This window comes from Raphanus sativus, chromosome 7, assembly GCF_000801105.2.
Source record: "Raphanus sativus cultivar WK10039 chromosome 7, ASM80110v3, whole genome shotgun sequence".
In the NCBI taxonomy this organism is placed as follows: Eukaryota; Viridiplantae; Streptophyta; class Magnoliopsida; order Brassicales; family Brassicaceae; genus Raphanus; species Raphanus sativus.
This window is the reverse complement of record NC_079517.1, coordinates 6,276,499-6,297,783: the sequence shown is the minus strand read 5'-3', so window position 1 is coordinate 6,297,783 and position 21,285 is coordinate 6,276,499. Positions and strand designations below refer to the sequence as shown.

The window sequence follows — 21,285 nt, the reverse complement described above, 5'->3', positions numbered from 1 at the left end:
CTTTTCTGGCTTTGTATCCATCTTTGTTTCAATCAATGTGTTTCAAAGTAAAAAATAAAATAATGAGTTACAAATATGTAGAAAAAAGAGTTACATATATGTAACATTTTATAGAAATTGGAGTATACATTTTGATAATTTTCCTGGAAATTCCAATCTCTTAACCTAATGTTTATTTATCACTTAATTTTTGCTTACATTGGTGATATCTGATAAGTCTTTTGATTAGATCATTTTTGATATAGGAAGATGATAAATCTTGGATGTAGTTTGTAATAACTTGTTCAATTATATGTAGAGAATTGTTATCAATGAAATATGATGCCGATGAGAAAGTCTAATATGTTTTGAACTTGTGATGTTCTCAATATCAAGGTTTATCTTCAAATGTATAAATAAATGCTTCAATCAAAACTTTCAACTCAAAATATTTAAGTTATCTGCCAAAATTTTGATCCTATGTTTAGTTAGAGAGTGAGTTTGGCCAAGTACTATTATTGATAGGATTCTCCATCTATATCCATCCCAAGGGGAATAGAAGCTAGTTGCTCTGGGCTGGCTTGTAGTCCTAGTCTAGTGGTTGGCCTTCCTACAATACCTTAGTATGTGAATAAAAACAGATAAATTGAAACTTCAACTAAATGATCTTCATAGCTGTAACTTCCGTTAACTAGGATGATTTTTGGTGGATCTGATTTTGTTTATCAAAAAGAATCGTATTGTTAATTAACTTCCATTTATATTTGACTAAATTAACACTACTTTTTTAAAAAATTACACTGAAGATTAAAAACATTTACAGGCAAAGCCAAACCCCGTACGACAGTCTTTAAGTCGTCGCCTTCCATCCTCCTCCTCTAATAGTCTAATCTCTCTATTGTCTCGATCCAGATCTATTGTCTCGATCCAGATCAAACAATGTCCTCCTCCCGATCCGATTCCAGCAAGCCACACTACGCGACGAGCAGCCTCGTGATCGGCTACGCCCTCTGCTCCAGCCTCCTCGCCGTCATCAACAAGTTCGCCATCACCTACTTCAACTACCCTGGCCTCCTCACCGCCCTCCAGTACCTAACCTCCGCCGTCGGCGTCTGGCTCCTCGGCAAACTAGGGTTCCTCCGCCACGACGCCTTCGCCTGGGACACCGCCAAGAAGTTCCTCCCCGCCGCCCTCGTCTTCTACCTCGCCATCTTCACCAACACCAACCTCCTCCGCCACGCCAACGTCGACACCTTCATCGTCTTCCGTTCCCTCACCCCTCTCCTCGTCGCCGTCGCCGACACCCTCTTCCGCGGCCAGCCGCGTCCCTCCAGGCTCACGTTCCTCTCTCTCCTCGTCATCCTCGCCGGCGCTGTAGGGTACGTCGCTAACGACTCGGCTTTCACTCTCACCGCTTATTCCTGGGCCTTGGCTTACCTCGTCACCATCACCACCGAGATGGTTTACATCAAGCACATGGTCTCCACCCTCGAACTCAACACCTGGGGGTTGGTTCTGTATAACAACCTCTTGTCGCTGATGATCGCGCCGTTTTTCTGGTTCCTCACGGGAGAACACGCGGAGGTTTTCACGGCGGTGAATGCTAACGGAGGGAACGTGTTCGAGCCGGTTGCGTTCTTCGCTGTGGCCTTGTCCTGTGTGTTTGGTTTCCTCATTAGCTTCTTCGGGTTCGCTGCTAGGAAAGCTATCTCCGCCACTGCTTTTACCGTGACGGGGGTTGTGAACAAGTTCTTGACTGTTGTGATTAATGTTGTGATTTGGGATAAGCACGCGACTCCGTTTGGTTTGGTTTGTTTGCTTGTTACCATCTGTGGAGGTGTTGGTTATCAGCAGTCTGTTACAGTGGCTAAGAAGCCGACCAATGGTCCGTCGAACAATGCCGACAAGGGTGAGGATGATGAGTCGATGGAGTTGATTCCGGGGAAAGTAGCTACTAATGTATGAGAGAGGCTTTCCATTAGCTTTTGATTTTTTTTTGAATTGAGAGGTTTCTTCAATGGTTTATGGCCTCTATAGTATCAATTTTGTAAACTTGTTTCACTCTCATTCTTTTCTACCTATTATTATACAAGAAAATCAGCTTTATCTTCCTTCTATTCATTACAAGATTTCAGAGATGTCGGGTCTTTGATACTTTGTTGTAATGAAAAAAATGTGAAAGAGCAGTTACAGGTCCACCTTCTATTCGGGTTTATGGTCAAACGAATGGATTGTAGTTGGAGTCTTGATGCTTTGAAATGTTTTTGTAAGACTCTAGGGTCTAAATCCATTGTGGCCCTCTTCGTTTGCATCTCGCATCGATCTGCGATCAGTCGCTTGCTGTCAGTAGTACTGATCGTACAATCAGGATGGAGGTCGCAAATCATAGAGTATTGTTCGTTATAATGTCGCATGACCGGTAGCAAGTAGCGATTTAAATTGCTGAGAAAATTAGCGACTAAAAAGTAAAATTTGATCGCAGATGCACTTTTGAATTGTAGACACTAGACACGATGATGTTCACTCCTTGTCTAGTATGGCCATTTTATCGATCGTTTGGTTCGTGTATCGTGGTAGACAACTCATGTTAGATGATTTTTTCTGTAAAGAAAAGGTTGGGCTTTAGTCAGGCCTTGTATCATTTCCATTTTCCATTTGGGCTCTCAGTAACAAAACAAAACAAAGTAAGACGACCAAGAAAAAAAAGTAACTTTTAAAATTGATTTTTTTTTTTCTGTTTTAGCACAACGAGACAGGATCAATCGAGGCAATGGAGGGAACATCCAGTTCGTCGTCCGCCGTGATAAATGCCCTAACTAACCGCGGCTGGTGCTTCAAAGACTCCGATTACTTGAAGACTCTAGTCATTCAAATATCCTCTTCCATCGGCGGCAGTAATCAAACAGGCGCCATCGTGGATTCAGTGGAGGCGGAGCTGCTTAACATGGATATCAGGTTAATCGGAGGTAAGTCCCTCCCAGACGCGACCGAGTTACGCAGGTGTTCTCATCTTCAAGGTCCCAAAGTTCTCCAGGTATATGTATATACATTGCTTTTTCTTCTTCTTCTCATTCAATGCAACCAATCACCTATGTAAATGTTGTTGTTGATTTTTGTTTTCAATGCTTTTCTTTTTTTTTTTTTTTTTTTTTGTTAGATAAGTTCCGTCAGAGATGTTACAAAGAGTAGTGCTGAGGAGTTTCTAGGAAGCTCGACTGGTAAACGTGTGCTAAAACTCGTTCTCACTGATGGAAAGACAGAGATATCGGCACTTGAGTTCTCTCATATACCATCGTTAAACAATGATGTGACTCCTGGTACTAAGGTATTTGCATATCAGTCTAAATTGATTCTCCTTGTCTTATGTATTGTTTGACTTTTTTTTTGTTGTCTTGTTGGCAGGTGCGATTAGAAAACAAGGCTGTTGTGCGTGACGGTCTAGTATGTTTGACACCAAAAGAGGTGACTGTATTGGGAGGTCATGTGCAATCACTCTTTGATGAATGGCAGATGAAGAGAAAATACGCTAGTTTGTCTCGTTCTTCCGGAAGGCAATCTCAGGAAGGAAAAGCTGGTGATGGCCCTCCTCCTTTTGAGGAGTTGCAGATCCGAACTGGTTCCCATCACCGTGGTAAGCATGGTTTTGCTAGTTATGCTCATTGTCATTCTGCTTTCTTCTAGTGAATGTGTTGCATTTTTGTTTAGTTTTGTAATGGTTGGCCAATCTCTGTTAACAAATAGAACCAGTTCTGGCTTTTCATGATTTGTATTGGCTGCTGGTAAGGACATAGTGGTAACTCGACCATAGGTCCAGAATCTCTTTGTATCTGCTTCTGTAGTCTCTAAGGACTCATGTAGATATCTTATCTGTTCAGTCTCCACTGTTTATAAAATTGAACTTAAAATGATGGTACATTTATTTGCTCTTCATCTGTCGCCTGTTTGCTTACATTTGTGATAGAAGTTTTTGGGAAATGCATCGGAAGATTTAATTCGTCAGTATATGTCTGATGGTTGACAGATTCCTACAAGGCGACTTCTAGGACTATTGTACCTACTGCTGTAGAAAGAGCCGCAAAACATACTGGTGGAGAAAAAAAAGGTGAAACTAGTGAAGTTGCTGGCAACAAAATAGGTGCTGATAAGAATTTACAGAAGAGTTCTGCAGATTCTGATCCGAAAATATCTGTCAAAGTTGAAAATCAAGATAAGCCAAGCAGTTCTGATACAAGACCTAAACAAGGTTCGGCATTGACTTTTTTTTTTGCCTCCTCACCCTAATTCAAAAGCTATTTGTATAGCAGAGCATTTTGATTCTTTAAATTAGTTTGTCAATTTCATCTGGCAGTTACATTGATCCTTAGATGAGTTTTTTATACTCATCCGTATAAGGCCAAGTAACTGTAATGCTCGTTAGTGCCATAACATCTTCAATGTTGCAGCGGTGGAAGCTGTTCCTTTACAAAACCAAGCGGCTGCTCAGGTACTTCTTGAGAAGATGAAACATTCGAGTACAAATGAACGGCAATACCGAGGACGAGGACGAAGAGGTAGAGGTAGAGGGAGGGGAAGAGAAGAAGACGACGACTCTGCAGTATTAACACTTGAGGAGTGGGAAAAGAGGAAAACTAGCGGGGGAGCTGTCGCAACAGCTGACCATCCGAGCGACACTACACGTGATGAAGATCTCGCGTGGCAGCTTCAGAATCAGTTTGATCTTGAAGACTCTTCTTATGTGAGTTACAAACACCTTATTGTCTGTTATTTATTCAATTGCTTATGAGTTATGTATTTGGACCATTCATACAACAATTGTTACAATGAGAGAGCTGTGACTGTAATCTTCTGTTTAGGGACAGGAGGTGCACGGAACTGGGGCAGCGGATATCAGAATGAATATGTTTGACTACGGAAGAACAGATGATAACTTTGGCCATGGAAGGGGAAGAGGTGGAAGAGGAAGAGGGCGAGGGAGAGGACATAGGCGAGGAAGAGGACGTTTTTAGGTGTACTGAGTATGTGTAGAGACACTTTTGGATAGAAGTTTACATTACACAACAATGTTTCCATCTTAAAACACTCTCGCAGGTACACCCATATGTTGTTTCTTCATTTCTGTAGTGAATTTGCATTGAATGATACAGAACTGGGAGAGAAGAGACATGGAAGTTCATATAATGTATTAATTATTGACGCCTCCTAAAGACGAACAATGATCCTCTAGAGCCTATTCCCAACCTAAGTTTTTCATCAACGTACGTGATCCGAAGCTTCACTTCGCTTTCGAAACCGTATTTAAACTCCAACGATCCCACCTTTAGTTCCGGAGGCTCGAATATCACCTGAACCCACTCACTGTCCAGCACGTTCAGCTTCCCTGCGAAGAACAAACACATGTTGAAGCATTAAATCCTTGGGCTTGACCAAATAATCTATCAGGGGTTTTGCAGTTTTCACCTGTCAAAGAGACATCTCCATCGAGAAAACCAAGAGCAGTGAAGGAAACTCTGTTCCTCACGGTATCAGGAGAATCAATGCCTTGGATCATCTCTTTAGTTCTGAAGAAGAGGCGACCAATCACGCTTCTGTAGCCTCCACCAGGAGAGGTCGGTCTAGAACAGTACACCACGTCCCAATCTGCAGGAAAAAATATCAGTAAGTTCACGTTTTGATAAAAAGGGCAGTGTTTGCTTAGGGTTCATACCTCCGAAAATGAGAGGGCATTTAACAGGCTCGCTCACACAATACTTCTGAAGCTCCCCAGCTACTTGTGCCACTTCCTTGTGTTCCTCAGGGGTGAGAGTCACACCTCCATCGCTGTTTGCAACCTGTTTCACACCCACGACTCACATAATCTGCAAAGGGAAGATCCTGGGGAAGAATAAACGAAATAGATACAGACCTTAGAGAGAAGTGATGAAATGAGATCATCGGGTCCAGTACGGAGCTCAACACTGGGCGATGAAACGGAGCTTACGGTGAGTCGCAACCTTCTACTTCTGCTCCGTGAATTAGCCTTATACGGGAGGGAGTACTGAAGAGGGAGGTTCGAACGCTTCAAGGAATGAATCTGAGTCCGTTGTTCGGAGAAGGACGACGCAATTGTAAGGGAAGAAGCAGCCGTAGCCATTGTTGCTCTATAGAGAGAGAGACACAGAGAGTGAAGCAGATAATGTAATGAGGGAGACGACTTTGGTCGCAGTGCTGCCACGTCAGAATAGAAATCGAGACTGGGACCCACACCTGATTACCTCCTGCCACGTAGGAAGATATGTTCTCCCGCGTTATCTGGTCTCATTTGCCAATAATTAGATACTTGGGCCTATCACCCCAGCCCAATTGAGGCCCAATTGGTAATACCATGTCTTGGATTCAAAACACGTGAGTGATGACTAGTGGTGATGACTAGTTGGGGTCAAACTGCTCTCTATCTCGTCGCCTAGTACCAAACTAACTGAATCTCGGAGCTTCCTCTTCAGAATCTCCGCCACTTGTAAAGATGGAAACGTCACCTCGATTCATGCTTATCTTCGCCGTCGTTATATCTTCCCTCATCGCCTTCCGATCTTACAAGCGGAAGTCGCTCAACCTCTCCGGCGGAGTAGCTGGATTCCTCGTCATGACCATCCATTTCGCCGCCGGTTTCAGGTTCCTTCTCCCGCTTCTCGAATTGTGTATGTAATATGATGAGATTCCGTTTGTTTTACCGAACTGGTTTGATCGGATTGAAACTGTTTGAATCTGAAAAGGTATGGAGCTCTTCTGCTCGTCTTCTTTCTTACTTCGTCGAAGCTTACCAAGGTTGGAGAAGATAAGAAACGACGTGTTGATGTTGAGTTCAAGGAAGGTGGCCAAAGGAACTGGTATGATATTTTCTTTGTATGTTTTTACTTTTTCTTTTTATATACTTTCCTGAAGTTGTTTTAGAAGATTATCTTCAATTAAGGAATGTGCATTCCTTTTGATCTATGGGAGTCTGGAATGAATAGTCTATCGTTTTACTTTTCAACATTGTGTTCAAGACCAACAACTATTTCGATGGTGAAATCATCCTCTTGACTTTAGCATATATTGATGCATGATTTTCCATGGTTAATCATTGTCTTTCTCTTGGTAGATATATCTAGTTGATTAGTTGATGCTGAGATTGTTTCTTTTGGTCAACCAATAAGTCTTTACTAATTTTGCATTGGCATATTAGCAAATGATGATTTCACTTTTGGGGGTTCAAATTTATTTAATTGCTTTGACAGGGTATTCCTTAAATATTTTGTTTCAGGATACAAGTGCTTTGCAATAGTGGAATTGCATCGGTTCTAGTTGTTATTGCCTCTACTATAACGGGATGGCAGGACACGTGTTTGGACTCTAAGCAGTCAGAGATTGTAACAGCTCTTATCGGTGGGATCATCGGCCATTACGCATGCTGTAATGGTGACACCTGGTCCTCGGAGCTTGGGGTGCTTAGCGATGCCCAGCCTCGACTAATCACAACGCTAAAGGTTCTCTGTTTCTCTTTTTCTTTGTTAATATTTCGTGTTTAGCTAAACGTTTGGTTTCACATTCTCAGCCTGTGAAGAAGGGTACAAATGGTGGAGTTACAAAAGCAGGACTCTTAGCTGCTGTGGCAGCCGGCGCCACTGTGGGAGTAACATTTCTTGTGTTCGGACTGTTTACTGTGAGATGTGCAAGTGATGTGGCTCTCAAGCAACTCTTAGTGATTCCAGTCTCTGCGTTAGCTGGGTTATGTGGGAGTCTTATTGATTCCGTGCTTGGAGCAACAATCCAGTTCAGTGGTTTCTGCACTGTCCGGAACAAGGTTAGGGTTTTGAAAGAAAATATGTATTACGTGGTGGATTAAAGGAGAAGAGTATTTTTTTTTTTGTTTACTGGGATGGTTGCGTGCAGGTTGTAGGGAAACCAGGGCCGACCGTGAAGAAGATATCAGGTGTGGACATTCTTGACAACAACGGTGTGAACTTTGTCTCCATACTCTTGACATCTTTCTTAACTTCCATTGCTTCTGTGTACATTTTCTGAATTGCTGAAGCTAATCATGTTGCTCACATCTTTTAAATCCTTTGTTTTGGGTATATACACATTTTATATTGGTAACAAAGGTTAATGTGTTGTATGCTGAGAGCAGTCTTTTAATAAACAGTCTCTCTTACACTGAGAATATGTATGCACCAATCACAGCTACGAATCCTTTGGTTATTTGGAATAACGAAAACCATGAATAACCAATTTGTACTCAAGTTACAGGTATATATATACGTTTATTAGAATTGCACCAATCACTACTAATTTACATATAAAAGGAGTTTGGCGACTCCAGCCTAGAGCTAGAAGTGAGGTGGGTGGCCTCAGGAATAGAAATCGAGATTGGGCCCCCACACCTGATTACCTCCCACTACATAGGAAGATATGCTCTCCCGCGTTATCTGGTCTGTCCATTCGCGCAATAATGTAAGTATTTGGGCTTATCAGTCCAGCCCAATTTGTAATAGCAGGTCAAAACACGTGACGTCAGTGATGGTGACTAGTCGGGGTCAACGGCTCTCTATCTCGTCGCCTAGCACCAAACCAAACTAACTGAATCTTGGATCTTCCTCATCTTCAGAATCTCTGCCACTGGTAAAATGGAAACGTCCCCTCGAGTCAGGCTTATAATCTCCGTCTTTATTTCTTCTCTCATCGCCGCCAGATCTCACAAACGGAAGTCGCTTGACCTCTCCGGCATAGTTGCTGGATTACTCGTTTCGACCATCCATTTCGCCGCCGGTTTCAGGTTTCTTCTCCCGCTTTGTCTTGATTTGTTTATGTAATATGATGAGATTGGTCGGATTAATGATAGACCTCTGTTGCAGGTTATAATTGTTGATCACAAATAATACTTAGAACACACGTAACTTCTTCAGACAAATTTGTTTGCCTTTTCTTTTTGGCTTTTTTCATTTAGACAAGAAGCAAATTGGAACTAGTAGTTCCTGCAAACAAGGAATCAAAGTTTAAATATGGAATTGAGGAAACACATGAGACATGAATTGGTTGATCCTAAAGTTTAGGAAACAAACCACGTCTTGATTATTTTCTGAACCAAATTAATTAACAATTAATACACTGACTCACTCAAACCATTTACTCTTGGTACTTTGAGTTCGGTTTGTTCACTCGGTTTGATCGCTGGTATAGCACTCAACCATTTGGGTGACACATCGATTAATATCTGTTGAATCTTTGAAGGTACGCAGCTCTGCCGCTCGTGGTCTTTCTTACTTCGTCGAAGCTTACCAGGGTTGGCGAAGATAAGAAACGACGGATTGATGCTGAGTTCAAGGAAGGTGGCCAAAGGAACTGGTAGCATTTTCTTGCATATCTCCTGTAATTAATTACTTTGATTAATTAAATATTCGAATATTAGCAGAGGATGATGATGATGATTTCTTAAACTTTATATTTGTTTTGACAGATAAAAAAATTGGTATATTTTTGTTACAGGATACAAGTGCTTTGCAATAGTGGAATTGCATCGGTTCTAGTTGTAATTGTCTCTACTTTAACGGGATGGCAGGACAGGTGTTTGGACTCTAAGCAGTCAGAGATTGTAACAGCTCTAATCGGTGGGATCATCGGTCATTACGCATGCTGTAATGGTGACACCTGGTCCTCGGAGCTTGGGGTGCTTAGCGATGCCCAGCCTCGACTAATCACAACGCTAAAGGTTCTCTGTTTCTTTTTTTTCTTATTTAATATTTCATGTTTTAGCTAAACGTTTGGTTTCTCACTCTCAGCCGGTGAAGAAGGGCACGAATGGTGGAGTTACAAAGGCAGGACTCTTAGCTGCTGTGGCGGCCGGCGCCACCGTGGGAGTAACATTCCTTGTGTTCGGACTGTTTACTGTGAGATGTGCAAGCGATGTGGCTCTCAAGCAACTCTTAGTGATTCCAGTCTCTGCGTTAGCTGGATTATGTGGGAGTCTTATTGATTCCGTGCTTGGAGCAACAATCCAGTTCAGTGGCTTCTGTTCTGTCCGGAACAAGGTTAGGTTTTTGAAAGGAAACAAGTAATATTAAGGACAAGAGTATTTTATTTTCTTGTTTACTGGGGTGGTTGTGTGCAGGTTGTAGGGAAACCAGGGCCGACCGTAAAGAAGATATCAGGAGTGGACATTCTTGACAACAACGGTGTGAACTTTGTCTCCGTGCTCTTGACATCTTTCTTAACTTCTGTTGTTTCTGTGTACATTTTCTGAATTGCTGAAGCTAAATCTCAACGGATGTATATATATATATACAATTACAAATTTTGTATATACATGTACCAATCACAGCTACGATTACAAATGTCCGCTTCTTCCTTTTTTCCTACTGATACTTGTTCAAACGGATGTAAAAACTTTGTATTCATAATTTTTGTGTGTTCTCAACCATTATAATAATATATTGAAATGTATTTATACATATATAAATAGTTATCTATGGCAATTGTGAATTTATATTAATAAAATAAATATAATTATATTTTTAAACTATATTTTATTATATTAGCAAATAGAACATGAATAAGAGTTAAATAATAAAAAAAAATTTAACACGAAAAGAGGTCTACAGTTTTTTTCTGGGTGGGAAAATTCTTTTTTTTTTTGAGCAAACGGGTGGGAAAATTCCAAATGAAAATTCTCGAGAGTGGGGGGAGACGAAATGAAGTTCCAAAAATATAGGAAGGAGTGGTGATTAAAAGAAAAAGTAAAAAAACAAAATAAAATATATAAAAGGAGTTCGGCGAATAATTAAATAAACACTTTCTACAAAAAGATAAAAAAAGAGAGAGAAGGGACAAGTGAGAAAGAGAGAGAAAGTGAATCTAGTTTGGACCCGGCGGTCGGTCGGCGCGTGAGCGGCCGTGCCGCTGCCGGTGTCCGTTTTCTTTTGTTCTGTCTCATCTAGAATCATCAGTCCTCTGTATCCTCTCCGCCCAATCCGGTCTCCGCCTTGTCCGAGTTCTGGTGAGCCACTAACTGCGGTGGTCTTTCGTGGAGCAACGACGCGGTGGCGGGATGAACGGCGGTGAAGATGCTAGTAGTCGGGTTTCCTTTTCTGGGAGACGGAGGTTCCCACAGATCCGTCGGCGCCAGCTTTTGTCTCCGGGTCGGGGAGTTTCTTCAACTTTGCCGTCGTCGGCCTAGCTCTCGGAAGACGAAGGCTTCCACAGTCTTGTCTTGCCGGATTTGGTTCCCTAGGTTATTAGGGCTTAGGTTATCTTTCGTTTTCTAGTTTTATTTTTGTGGTATCGGTTTAGGTCTTGTCGGCGGAGATCTCGTCGGAGGACGATGAAGCTCGCCGTGTTAAAGGTGCGGTTACATGCAAAGCTTTTTCTTGGTTGGTGGGCGGTGTTTGGTTGATGGATGAGATCTCACTTCGGTGATTGACTCTCTCCGAGTTAGATCCACCGAGATTTCAAAGGTGTTTGCGGAGTTCGAGTGGAGGTTCGGGAACGCCGGTGTGATCCGAGTTACCGTGATTGAAGTCTCCGATGGTAGCAGGAAGCGGCGGAGACGAGTTGGCCTGGAGGTGGCGCGGCTCTGCTTCTTAGATGCTAGGGTTTTCCTATTTTGGGCTTCAGGCCCATTTGGGTGATTGTAATGAGTTTGGGTCATTTTGGACCTTTGTAACTTTTGGGTTTAAAGGCCCGTTTAATATATAAAATCTAGATGGAAAAAAAAAAAAAAGGAGTTCGGCGACTACTCTACTTCCATTAGCCCTAGGCCAAGCAAGGGAGGAGTGGCCCCAAGAACCGCTAAAATTGAAAAAAAAAAGCGTTGCAAAAACTGAAACGACACTAGAGAGGGAAAATCAATCAATTAAACCCGCGGGTTCTCACAGTCGGCGCGGGAATAAAGGAAGGAAGACGGACGGAGACTGCGGAATGGCGACTTCGGCAGCGATGAAAAAACCAAAAGTCGAAGAAGAAGCAGAAGCAGAAGCAGCAAATAGGCTGTCAGCTCATCAAATCCCGAATGATAAAGAAGGTCTTATAGATTTCATGGACCAGCGTGCCAAGTCCATCGAAGCCCTTAAACACCAGCTCTCAAACCTCGACAGGAAGGTCCTCTTCTTCTCTCCTCTCCTCTCTTCTTTCATTTTTGCCTTTTTGTATGTGCGATGAGTTCTTTCACAGCTCCTAGGATTGTTCAGTTAGATTCTTAATTCTGACATAACCATTGACCTTTTTTCTCATTCGATTCCAAAATTATTTGAAAGCCATCTAATGTTAAGAGGCTTCCTACCGTTTGGTCTTTTGTTGATTTTTTCTTTTTTATTTTTTTCTTCTTCCCAAACATTTGCAGCTTGCTGAAGAGAGAAAACTGATGGCTGATGCGGAGGCCAAGTTTTTACGAGTTGACCGAGTTGAAAGCGCCGCCTTTACCAATGGAAAACCGAAGGTGCCTGCTGGTAAAACTGGAAGCTTACTTGGTATAGCAGAGTTCTGGACCGAGGGAGATAAGGTGAAGACTGCTAATGGAACCTCTTCTCCTCATCCCCGTAGCGAGATGAAACCGTTGAAAATGCCATCCATTATTTTGCCGCCTTCTTTCAAGCGAAAAGCTTCTGCTCCTATTAGACCAGACAACGCGAATGAGACCTCACAACCTCAACCCGTGGATACAAGTGATTCCAACGTCCCAAATGGGTCCGAAGCCAAGAGGTCTCGTACTGTTGTTCCTAATGAAGTGGTTAGGGAAACCCAAGCACATGTCCGAGATAACCACAGTGATAAGGATTCTGCAAAGCCAAGAATCAGAGTTTCCAATAACGTTTCTGGACAAGCAGCGCAACAGGAAAAGTCCGGTAAAAGAAAACAAAAAAAAGTCTCTTTCTTTTTGGTCGATTTGCCACATCTCAGCTTCTCATGGCGTCTGAATCTGTGTTTTGTTTTTTTGTTTAAAGAGTTCCATGGACATGAAGAGTTGATAGCGCTTATAGGTAGGAGCTCTTTGCGTGCCACAATTGAAAGTCGTACCCTAGCTATGCTACCAAGTGGCCACACCAAAAGAATGAGAAGCCTTGCTCTTTCTCCTTCCAACCGTGATCTTTTTGCTACAAGGTGCCTTTTTATGTTACTACTGTATTTACTGCCAGTCCTGTGTTGTGTTAAAAATCGGGTCTCCCTAGGCTTTTTGTCTACTAAGAAAATTGTATTACATGCTTAATCTTTTGTTTTGGCTTTGGTTATTCTTCAGTGCATTGGACGGTGTGGTTCATTTTTGGAAGCTCCAGTCTGATAGGTATGTCTGCCTTATACATGCTTGGTTTACTGATTATAATATTTTTTAGCTAATTTCTTGAGGTTTAGTTAATTACTTAATTTATGGTTATTTACATAGAAAATTTTAGGACGGGATGTTGGATTATACTATTTCTAATCCATATAGAGTTCCTATCTTCATTTATCCACGTGATAAGGATGGCAAAATTTAGTTTTGCTTGTTTTTGCCAACAAATTTTCAAAGATAGTGTTTGTTCAATGTTCGCTAGCTGCTAATTTTGCGTCTCATGAACCCAATCTTTTTCAGACTTATTTTCATGTTTTTATTTTTTATCATTATTCCCTTGAAATTTCGTTTCCACCACTGAGCAGGTCCTCAGCTACTCTGTTTAAGACGGTTAACCGGGTGGAAGTAGATCAGAAGAGATGGGCAGAAGATATAGCTTGGCATCCACACAAAAGTGCACTTTTCTCTGTCTATACCGCAGATGAAGGTCACGCTCAGATATCAGCCTTGTACCTGAACGAATCTCGAGAGGTAAAAAGCTATGTTAAAAAGCTATTAGACTTTACCATATCTAAACTTTGATTGCATAATTGATGAGTGGAAGTGTGTCCTTAAACTTGTTGAAAGTTAACCTGATCGTCATGACCTGTTATGAATAGAAAATCAATTAAGCTGGAATAGTTGGGCATTTGTTTCGAACGCGTGACCTTATCTATCTGTTCTAACTGTAGTCATGTGCTCATATTAGTTGGATCTTTGTTTCATATATATGCAGACTTGTGAGTCAAAGTTTCTGAAGGACAGACCTCATAGCAAAGGTCTTATCAACAGAATCATGTTTACGCCTTGGGATGATCCTTGTTTCCTCACAGGTGGGTGTGACCATGCAGTAGTGTTATGGCGTGAACAATGCGAGAACAACGCATGGAAGTCAATGCTTCTGCATAAGGACTTGCACACGTCATCCGTGATGGGACTTGCTGGAATGCGCCATAACAATCTCGTCTTGTCATGTGGAGACGACAGGAGATTTATTGGGTTTGATGCACGAGAAGAAAAAGTCACATTCAAGCATAGACTAGACAACAAATGCACAAACTTGCTGCCAAACCCGCGCGATGTTAATCTTGTCATGCTTCAGACAAGGTAAGAAAACTCTTGACTTACTATTATTATCTTTATCTCCCGAGAAAAAGAAAAGTTAAATTGTTTTGGGTATGCAGGCAGCTAGACAGGCAACTTCGGTTGTACGATGTAAGATTGCCTCAGACGGAACTGTTTTCTTTTGGGTGGAAGCAAGAAAGCAGCGAGTCGCAGTCGGCTCTAATCAACCAGTCTTGGTCCCCAGATGGTTTGCACATCTCATCTGGCTCTTCAGACCCGGCGATCCACATCTTTGATATACGCTACAATGCGGTGAGCCCGTCTCTGTCGATCAAGGCTCATAAGAAGAGAGTGTTCAAAGCTGAGTGGCACTCTTCTAATCAGCTACTTGTCTCCATCTCATCAGATTTAGAAATCGGGATTCACAAGCTATGGTGAAAGCTGATTAAAGACCTGAGTATTGCAATTTGCCACATGAAAGAAGGTGGTGCTATGGATAGGAAAGTTCGGCTTCATCACATCACATCACATCACCCACGCTGGATACAAAAATTATAGTGGGAGTTGGGTAGTTTCAATCCAGGGTCTGAAAAGACACTGGCACGTTCAAACATTTTTGGTACACGTGATGTATTAGATTTCATTCGTAATTTTTTGAAAAATTGTAACTCATTACAACAAGTTAGGAGCTATTCTTATATTCTGACAGCTTGGCTTTTAATCTAGAACCTGAAGAGAGTCTCATTTCTCTAATCCTCAGGTCCATTGTTTAGCATGAAAGAAGAAAAGTGTACAAAGTCCAAATATGATTTTTAGTTCCAAAATTTTATTTCAAACATCGACAAACTCGATTTTCTAACCAAGAACCGGTTTTAAAAAAGTACCGTAAAAGGTTCAGAACAAAAACCGGTATCGTCTTTTGTGTGATTTGATTTTCATGAGCAAAGTGGTTTGAAAGCTGAAACGGTTAAGTTTTACAAACACCAGAAAAATCTCTTCTGAACCGGTTTCGGTTTGGTATATAACCAAAACTCAATTCCAGAACCATAATCCTCCGTCCCCGTCTGTTCTCTCTCCCGGTGAGGTGACTATAGAGTCTCGTAGCCGTCGCCGTTGGCTTATCCTCTTAAGGTGAACGAAGGTCAGAGCGTGATTTTCTGATTCCTCCATTGTTTTTTCTGATTCCTCCATTGTTTTATTGAAAATTCGATTCTCCTTTTTATGTCTCAGTTTGCATCACGAACTCGTGTCAAATTTGGTAGATTCAGGTTTCCCGTTTCGTCCCCATGGCTTCGCCACCAGAGGAGATGGATGATGATGAAATTCAATCCCCGTGAGTGTACTTCTTTCCTCAAAATCTGGCAATGTTTATGTTAATCTAAATCCGATCTCCGTGGGATTGGGCGACAGGCCAAAGAGCACTTACAAGGATCCCGACGATGGAAGGCAACGATTCTTACTTGAACTTGAATTCATTCAGTGTCTCGCCAATCCTACTTACATCCATTGTAAGCTTCTCTTCTCCCTTTTAGAGTTTACGATTCGTTCTAGGGCTTAGGGTTTTTGCAATGTATCTACTTATAAAGCACGCCCAATATACAATGTGAGATAAAAAAAAAGGTTTTTTTAAAGGGACGTGTTACTCAAAACTTTCTATTAACAAGTGATGCTCCATGATCACTTTCCCCTCTCCTTTTGCAGACCTGGCGCAGAATCGGTATTTTGAAGATGAAGCATTTATTGAGTACCTCAAGTATCTTCAATACTGGCAGCGACCTGAGTACATCAAGTTCATTATGTGAGTTTTGAATATCTCATGAGAGTTATGCTTTCTCTGTCTTGTTTTATCTTCTTCCGTTTATGATTTGTTTCAGGTATCCACATTGCCTATATTTCCTCGAACTTCTTCAAAACCCCAACTTCAGGAGTGCGATGGCCCATCCTGCAAGCAAGGTAAACCAATGTAATCAGAATCATTTACAAAACATCATGTTACTCAGTAGTATAAATAGGAAGTGATTCAAAGGTTTAGGGTGCTGGTGTTTTGGAATGGGTTTATGGTCTCTAGTACAAACCTCTCTCTTACTTTCTGCTAGTTTTATTCTGTGTTGCGTTCGTTCATTTGGTGAATAGTTAAAGTGGTTTAATATTCCAAACCCTTATTTTTCTTATCCTTTTCTTCTTGTTGGATTGGGGATCTTTTTTCCTTCAGGAATTGGCACATAGGCAACAGTTTTACTATTGGAAGAACTACAGAAACAACAGGCTGAAGCACATTCTACCTCGTCCTCTTCCAGAGCCTGTAGCTCCACAACCGCCACCTGTGCCTTCATCTTCTCTTCCTCCTGCCCCATCTGCACCTCCTGCTGCTCCCTCTCCAGCTATTTCTCCGATGCAGTACAACAATAATATGCTTCCTAAGAACGAGTCGCGGAATATGGTTTCTGCTGGAATTGACCGTAGGAAGAGAAAGTATGTGTTCCCTTTCTTCTTCCTGACAATTTTTTTTATTTTCATGATGACTGCAAATGCGGTGAGAAATAAAGCGGTAACATTCTAATATGTGAGTCATATAATATCAGGAAAGGTCCATAAGCATATCTCGCCCTGAAGCAAACACCATGGTGTCCGGGGATATCTTTCCTACGTATTCTAGAGAGGGAAACATGCTTGACTCAGGTTACAGAAATGTTGAAGACTCTGGGCATAGAGATTGATGATATTAAGCCTGTCGGCTTTATAGTAAATGGTAGTTGTGAGATTGATTCTGTTTCCTATTTTTCGTTGCTCTAGGCTCCAACAGAAGCCTTACTCATACTTTTACCATATTTGTTTCGTTATTCCAATGAATGTTCTTTCTTATGCACATGATATAATTGATCCAAAAAAAAAATGCACATGATATAATTGCAGAGAATTGAGAATTTTTAGGTCATTTGAAACAGTTAAGTAGATGCGTTTAGGTTTTGCGGATGATCTACTCATCTTTGATAAACGTTCAGTGGGCTTCTCGCTGGAAACTCTTTTTTATGTTTTTCTTCTTTTGTTTGTCAACTCCTGCTTAGAAGCAATTTAAAAAATTATTGGACTTGTCAAAACATTCATCCTTGGGCTTTGAATAATAAATATTAAATTTTAGGCTGTTAGAAAAAAACAAACAAATTATATGTTTTGAATATCTTTTGATAAACTGAAATCACATTAAAATAAGATAAAAATTATCTTTAGAATTAAATTAAGATATATTATATTTAACAACAACTAAAAAGATTTATATTGGTTTACAAAATTAAAATTTAAAACAAAAAATATTATTTAAATTTGAATTAAAAAAATTCTAAATAAAAACGTAATTAAGATAGAGCATACTATCAGTGAAAATGAATTTAGTTAGAAATGATCTGTGTTTTTTGGACATAATTTTAACCGGTAAGAAAGAAACGCGTAACAGACTCTACCCTAGAAATAAATAAACATAAGCCGTTGATATTGTCGTATCACATCTGCGTCGTTGATTAGACCCGGCAGCCTTACTTGGCCTCTATTTAAAGAATCTCATCATCATCTCTCATAAGCTAATTCGTACAAATAGGTTTTCTTTACCTTTATCATTTTCATCTAAATTAAAAAAAACTCTCCAGATCCAATTACAAGGGGAGGTTCATCAGAAACTCCCAATTCATAAACTGAAACAAATACGAACATTCAAATCCGAGAGAGCTTCTTTTGTTTGATTGATATCTCTTTTTTTCTCGTTGATCTGTGGTTTTTATTTGTGGATTCCACTCTCAACCACTCAGATTGATCTCAGCCTTATTGATCTATCTGCTGACTTGAGATTCCGCAAAATTAGGGCTCTGTTATACATATTTTTTTTTTTCATTTCCGTCAAGTGTTTGTGTGTGTGTGTGTCTTGTATCAATAGATGAACAACGATCTGATGAATCCTCCACCGCCTCAGCAGAGGATGAATCCGCCGCCGCCGTTGCAGGTTATGAATCCGGTTCAGCCTCGTATTATGAACCAGGCTCCCTTACTAAACCAGTCCCAAAGCTTGAACCATACGGTTATGGTTATGAACCAGCAGCCACAGGCTATGTTGAACAACAACAACCAACCTCTGATGATGAATCCCCGTAACTATAACCTTAACCCTAGCTTGAGCTCCGAGTATCACAACCAGCCTAACAACTTCCCCTCCAAAATGAACCGTAACAACAACAACTGGAAAGGGAAGAAGATCGCGAACGACAAGAGACCTCCGATGATGAGGATGCGTAACAACAACAACTCCGCTATTCCGATCTACAACCCCGGTGGTTACAAGCCGCCCGCGCTCAACGAGCTCCAATCTCAGAACCGGCTGAAAACGAGGAAGTTCTACCCGAAGAAGAAGTACGGCGCTAATAATAACAATAACAATAACCGTTACGTCCCTTACGCTCCGAGGAACACGACGTCGTTTATCATTCGAGCGAAGAAATCCGGCGGAATCGCCGAGCTGGTGTCTCCGTCCCCCTTGACGCCCGCCGTGCTCCCGACGCCGATGTTCTCTCCGTCGAGGGAGGTGCTGGGAGACATGGCGAAGGAGGAGTGGGGTGTCGACGGTTACGGATCCATGAAGGGGCTGATTAGGCTTAGATCTGATGGACATGAGCTGGAGCCGTACGATGATGATGAGGTGGAAGAGGAAGGTGATGGATCGAGTGAGAGTGATGTGGAGGAGCATGTGGAGGTTGAGAGGAGGATTGACCATGATTTGAGCAGGTTTGAGATGATTTATCCGAGTTACGGTGGCGGGTCTGAGTATAACAATGTGTTGGAGAATCGGGTGGATGATCAGGATAGTCATATTGCGCAGCTTGAGGAGGAGAACTTGACGTTGAAGGAGAGGCTGTTCTTGATGGAGAGGGAGTTGGGTGATTTGAGGAGGAGGTTGCAGTATCTGGAGAGGAGGAACATGGTTGCTGGAGATGTTAATGAAGAGGTTGTTGAGAATGAGTCTGAAAGTGAGGGTGATGACACAGGAGGGTCTGATGCACGTACTAGTGGGGATACAAAGGAGAATCTTGTTGTTGCAGAAGACGTTTGTATGCAGGATGTTGGGGCGAAAGAAAATAATGACAGCAAGAGCAAAGCGGATGAAGCAAAAGAGACCCAACATACTATTGGTAAGGAACAGGGTGAAAAGGGTTTTGAACAATGCGAGGAAGCCAATCCGGTTATGGTTGGTATGGATCAGAGTAAGGGAAATGAGATGGCGATTGAGAAGGTTGAAGATGCATCAGAGAATGATTCTATTGGAGAACAAGGAACCACCATATGATATGATTACTTTGACAGTCGTTTTAGTGATGGATCTCTGAAGCTCTCTCTATATGATGTATATGTCAAAATGTGCTTGTCTTATTAGGCGTAGTCTTAGTTATCTCATCGCTTATGGTATCAGATTCAGGAGAGTTGCTTTCCCCCGGTGAAGTTCATATGAAGGAAGACATGGTAAGCTTTCTTTTCTGTTTCAGATTGTTTTATACATCTGTGACCTGGTTGGCTCATCTTGTTGATGATAAGTTTCCTAGTTAATAAGATTGTAGTAAAAGTATTGTTCGTTGAAGTGAAAGAACCTATGGATGATATAGTTTTCAAGTTTCTTCTTTTTAATGTATTGGATGTTTCATTTTTACTAGCATAAGTATCTGTGTCTTGGTTTGAGGCAGCTGAAGAGAGCTGGAGCTTGAATAGAATCTCCGAGTTGCTTCGGGCCGGAACTGCGTCTGAGAACTAATAACGCGTCCAAGTTTGGGCCCATATGGGTCAGTGGATTGAGCTATTTTAATGTCTATTATACCAACCGAACTTCTAATAGAAGAGGCTTATTCAATATGTCAATATGAAGAATGGTCTCAGTTCTCACTTCGATAATTATAAACGGAAGCGTTAAATTTTGAATTACGTCAACTATCTAAAAACTACCCAAAACGCCATTTATTAGCGACCAATATAAGATATCAATATTCCCATGCAACTAGGTAATTTTTGGTGTAACATGCCATGTAAAATATCCTCTTATTGAGCTAAGTTGTACTTAAAAAGGAATCAAAACATAGCCAATTTCATTCAAAACTTCCATAACCGGAATATACTCCTGCAAGAGTTTTTTTATTCCTTTCGCAAATACATTTGTAAGAGATATGTGAGGAAGAAGTGCGGTGGTGAACAAGTTTAGAATCAATGTTGTAATTCTTAAGAATTCGAGTTCGAGATGTGAAAAAGAAGGGTGAGAAGCTCAAGAAAATAAGTTCTTTTTTTTCCTTACCGATCCTGTCTTTTCTTTTTTTGAACAATCTTACCGATCCTGTCATGTATTTGTCTTCATATATTTGTCTTGTGTTCTTAAAGTGACCTTTGTCCTTGACGTTGTAACAGTATTATAGCCTTCGAATTCTTATCCTTTAAGAATGATATAATAAGTCTTGATTAGTCCCACAAGTTTCTTTGGATTTTTGATTTAACAGAAAGCTGTAGAAAAGGATTCATTGAACTTGCTGAATCAGATCGTTTAGTGTCAGCAATTACCCTTAACTAATATTATACAATGCAAACGCTGATTCACTAGCTGAATCAAATCAGATCAGCCATTATGCTTAACAGTAATTATACAGTGCACAGATCTGGTCAATGCGACCGTTGCTTAACTCGTCTTCCATTTGCACTTGTTCACCACCACTCTCCAAGGTGCCTTTAGCTGGAAACAATGATGCTGCTCCGCTAGGGCCAAGGTCGTTGCAACCGTTGCAAACAAGGAATAAAATGATTTCAGAGGGATCAAATGTGGAATTTTTGGTATACAATGTTGGCATAAGAATTAAGAATACGTATTAATGGCATGTGGCGTGTGACTTTATAGTATATTTTATTTGGCGTGC

At 41.2% G+C, this 21,285-nt stretch overlaps 8 protein-coding genes across 13 annotated transcripts; 7 read left to right on the top strand and 1 right to left on the bottom strand.

Annotated features, from left to right (window-relative positions):
* Nucleotides 1-826: 826 nt before the first annotated feature.
* Nucleotides 827-2,090, top strand: LOC108814553 (GDP-fucose transporter 1). The gene has a single exon (XM_018587151.2). The coding sequence runs from the start codon at nucleotides 919-921 to the stop codon at nucleotides 1,942-1,944; it is 1,026 nt and encodes a 341-aa protein (XP_018442653.1). The 5' UTR covers nucleotides 827-918; the 3' UTR covers nucleotides 1,945-2,090.
* Nucleotides 2,091-2,717: 627 nt separating this feature from the next.
* Nucleotides 2,718-5,199, top strand: LOC108818020 (uncharacterized). 2 transcript variants are annotated; one of them, XM_056990713.1, is made up of 6 exons: nucleotides 2,718-3,013; nucleotides 3,137-3,304; nucleotides 3,382-3,610; nucleotides 4,001-4,222; nucleotides 4,422-4,714; nucleotides 4,839-5,199. In XM_056990713.1, the coding sequence occupies exons 1-6, from the start codon at nucleotides 2,750-2,752 to the stop codon at nucleotides 4,983-4,985; spliced, it is 1,323 nt and encodes a 440-aa protein (XP_056846693.1). In that variant the 5' UTR covers nucleotides 2,718-2,749; the 3' UTR covers nucleotides 4,986-5,199. The 2 variants fall into 2 exon arrangements, with proteins under 2 accessions (XP_056846693.1, XP_018446372.1); XM_018590870.2 differs by having other exon boundaries at nucleotides 2,720-3,013; nucleotides 4,833-5,199.
* On the bottom strand, nucleotides 5,002-6,148 carry LOC108818022 (probable plastid-lipid-associated protein 8, chloroplastic). Its single transcript, XM_018590872.2, has 4 exons — nucleotides 5,882-6,148; nucleotides 5,684-5,807; nucleotides 5,437-5,616; nucleotides 5,002-5,356 (listed from the first exon to the last, which is right to left on the bottom strand). The coding sequence occupies exons 1-4, from the start codon at nucleotides 6,107-6,109 to the stop codon at nucleotides 5,166-5,168; spliced, it is 723 nt and encodes a 240-aa protein (XP_018446374.1). The 5' UTR covers nucleotides 6,110-6,148; the 3' UTR covers nucleotides 5,002-5,165.
* A 221-nt stretch (nucleotides 6,149-6,369) lies between these two features.
* LOC108818021 (protein PGR) lies at nucleotides 6,370-8,151 on the top strand. The gene is made up of 5 exons (XM_018590871.2): nucleotides 6,370-6,627; nucleotides 6,729-6,842; nucleotides 7,259-7,481; nucleotides 7,550-7,798; nucleotides 7,888-8,151. The coding sequence occupies exons 1-5, from the start codon at nucleotides 6,479-6,481 to the stop codon at nucleotides 8,017-8,019; spliced, it is 867 nt and encodes a 288-aa protein (XP_018446373.1). The 5' UTR covers nucleotides 6,370-6,478; the 3' UTR covers nucleotides 8,020-8,151.
* A 400-nt stretch (nucleotides 8,152-8,551) lies between these two features.
* Nucleotides 8,552-10,438, top strand: LOC108816220 (protein PGR-like). The gene is made up of 5 exons (XM_018588789.2): nucleotides 8,552-8,770; nucleotides 9,226-9,339; nucleotides 9,481-9,703; nucleotides 9,774-10,022; nucleotides 10,103-10,438. Exons 1-5 carry the CDS (start codon nucleotides 8,622-8,624, stop codon nucleotides 10,232-10,234), a joined length of 867 nt encoding a protein of 288 aa, XP_018444291.1. The 5' UTR covers nucleotides 8,552-8,621; the 3' UTR covers nucleotides 10,235-10,438.
* Nucleotides 10,439-10,797: 359 nt separating this feature from the next.
* On the top strand, nucleotides 10,798-15,076 carry LOC108814872 (uncharacterized). The gene is made up of 7 exons (XM_018587510.2): nucleotides 10,798-12,087; nucleotides 12,329-12,830; nucleotides 12,930-13,086; nucleotides 13,223-13,267; nucleotides 13,621-13,786; nucleotides 14,031-14,401; nucleotides 14,479-15,076. Exons 1-7 carry the CDS (start codon nucleotides 11,908-11,910, stop codon nucleotides 14,795-14,797), a joined length of 1,740 nt encoding a protein of 579 aa, XP_018443012.1. The 5' UTR covers nucleotides 10,798-11,907; the 3' UTR covers nucleotides 14,798-15,076.
* Nucleotides 15,077-15,362: 286 nt separating this feature from the next.
* LOC108814961 (mediator of RNA polymerase II transcription subunit 31) lies at nucleotides 15,363-17,225 on the top strand. Of its 3 annotated transcripts, none has more exons than XM_018587615.2 (7): nucleotides 15,363-15,500; nucleotides 15,590-15,692; nucleotides 15,770-15,867; nucleotides 16,061-16,157; nucleotides 16,234-16,312; nucleotides 16,572-16,831; nucleotides 16,942-17,225. In XM_018587615.2, the coding sequence occupies exons 2-7, from the start codon at nucleotides 15,646-15,648 to the stop codon at nucleotides 16,952-16,954; spliced, it is 594 nt and encodes a 197-aa protein (XP_018443117.1). In that variant the 5' UTR covers nucleotides 15,363-15,500; nucleotides 15,590-15,645; the 3' UTR covers nucleotides 16,955-17,225. The 3 variants fall into 3 exon arrangements, with proteins under 3 accessions (XP_018443117.1, XP_018443118.1, XP_056847084.1); XM_018587616.2 differs by having other exon boundaries at nucleotides 15,417-15,500; nucleotides 15,622-15,692; XM_056991104.1 differs by having other exon boundaries at nucleotides 15,439-15,490.
* A 701-nt stretch (nucleotides 17,226-17,926) lies between these two features.
* On the top strand, nucleotides 17,927-20,311 carry LOC108817933 (uncharacterized). Of its 3 annotated transcripts, none has more exons than XM_018590760.2 (2): nucleotides 17,927-19,858; nucleotides 20,077-20,311. In XM_018590760.2, exon 1 carries the CDS (start codon nucleotides 18,285-18,287, stop codon nucleotides 19,683-19,685), a length of 1,401 nt encoding a protein of 466 aa, XP_018446262.1. In that variant the 5' UTR covers nucleotides 17,927-18,284; the 3' UTR covers nucleotides 19,686-19,858; nucleotides 20,077-20,311. The 3 variants fall into 3 exon arrangements, with proteins under 3 accessions (XP_018446262.1, XP_056846820.1, XP_056846821.1); XM_056990840.1 differs by having other exon boundaries at nucleotides 20,073-20,311; XM_056990841.1 differs by having other exon boundaries at nucleotides 20,047-20,311.
* Nucleotides 20,312-21,285: the final 974 nt, after the last annotated feature.

What these genes read in the sequence shown, in the direction of transcription:
- LOC108814553 (XM_018587151.2), top strand. Translation starts at nt 919, where the DNA reads ATGTCCTCCTCCCGATCCGATTCCAGCAAGCCACACTACGCGACGAGC.
- LOC108818020 (XM_018590870.2), top strand. Translation starts at nt 2,750, where the DNA reads ATGGAGGGAACATCCAGTTCGTCGTCCGCCGTGATAAATGCCCTAACT. An exon ending in ATGTGACTCCTGGTACTAAG is followed by an intron (nt 3,305 to 3,381) that starts GTATTTGCATAT and finishes TCTTGTTGGCAG; the next exon opens with GTGCGATTAGAAAACAAGGC. An exon ending in AACTGGTTCCCATCACCGTG is followed by an intron (nt 3,611 to 4,000) that starts GTAAGCATGGTT and finishes GATGGTTGACAG; the next exon opens with ATTCCTACAAGGCGACTTCT.
- LOC108818022 (XM_018590872.2), bottom strand. Translation starts at nt 6,109, where the DNA reads ATGGCTACGGCTGCTTCTTCCCTTACAATTGCGTCGTCCTTCTCCGAA. An exon ending in ATGCCCTCTCATTTTCGGAG is followed by an intron (nt 5,617 to 5,683) that starts GTATGAACCCTA and finishes TTTTTCCTGCAG; the next exon opens with ATTGGGACGTGGTGTACTGT. An exon ending in TGGAGATGTCTCTTTGACAG is followed by an intron (nt 5,357 to 5,436) that starts GTGAAAACTGCA and finishes TGTTCTTCGCAG; the next exon opens with GGAAGCTGAACGTGCTGGAC.
- LOC108818021 (XM_018590871.2), top strand. Translation starts at nt 6,479, where the DNA reads ATGGAAACGTCACCTCGATTCATGCTTATCTTCGCCGTCGTTATATCT. An exon ending in CATTTCGCCGCCGGTTTCAG is followed by an intron (nt 6,628 to 6,728) that starts GTTCCTTCTCCC and finishes GAATCTGAAAAG; the next exon opens with GTATGGAGCTCTTCTGCTCG. An exon ending in TCTGCACTGTCCGGAACAAG is followed by an intron (nt 7,799 to 7,887) that starts GTTAGGGTTTTG and finishes GGTTGCGTGCAG; the next exon opens with GTTGTAGGGAAACCAGGGCC.
- LOC108816220 (XM_018588789.2), top strand. Translation starts at nt 8,622, where the DNA reads ATGGAAACGTCCCCTCGAGTCAGGCTTATAATCTCCGTCTTTATTTCT. An exon ending in CATTTCGCCGCCGGTTTCAG is followed by an intron (nt 8,771 to 9,225) that starts GTTTCTTCTCCC and finishes GAATCTTTGAAG; the next exon opens with GTACGCAGCTCTGCCGCTCG. An exon ending in TCTGTTCTGTCCGGAACAAG is followed by an intron (nt 10,023 to 10,102) that starts GTTAGGTTTTTG and finishes GGTTGTGTGCAG; the next exon opens with GTTGTAGGGAAACCAGGGCC.
- LOC108814872 (XM_018587510.2), top strand. Translation starts at nt 11,908, where the DNA reads ATGGCGACTTCGGCAGCGATGAAAAAACCAAAAGTCGAAGAAGAAGCA. An exon ending in TCTCAAACCTCGACAGGAAG is followed by an intron (nt 12,088 to 12,328) that starts GTCCTCTTCTTC and finishes AAACATTTGCAG; the next exon opens with CTTGCTGAAGAGAGAAAACT. An exon ending in TGGAAGCTCCAGTCTGATAG is followed by an intron (nt 13,268 to 13,620) that starts GTATGTCTGCCT and finishes ACCACTGAGCAG; the next exon opens with GTCCTCAGCTACTCTGTTTA.
- LOC108814961 (XM_018587615.2), top strand. Translation starts at nt 15,646, where the DNA reads ATGGCTTCGCCACCAGAGGAGATGGATGATGATGAAATTCAATCCCC. An exon ending in GATGATGAAATTCAATCCCC is followed by an intron (nt 15,693 to 15,769) that starts GTGAGTGTACTT and finishes ATTGGGCGACAG; the next exon opens with GCCAAAGAGCACTTACAAGG. An exon ending in CAATCCTACTTACATCCATT is followed by an intron (nt 15,868 to 16,060) that starts GTAAGCTTCTCT and finishes CTCCTTTTGCAG; the next exon opens with ACCTGGCGCAGAATCGGTAT.
- LOC108817933 (XM_018590760.2), top strand. Translation starts at nt 18,285, where the DNA reads ATGAACAACGATCTGATGAATCCTCCACCGCCTCAGCAGAGGATGAAT.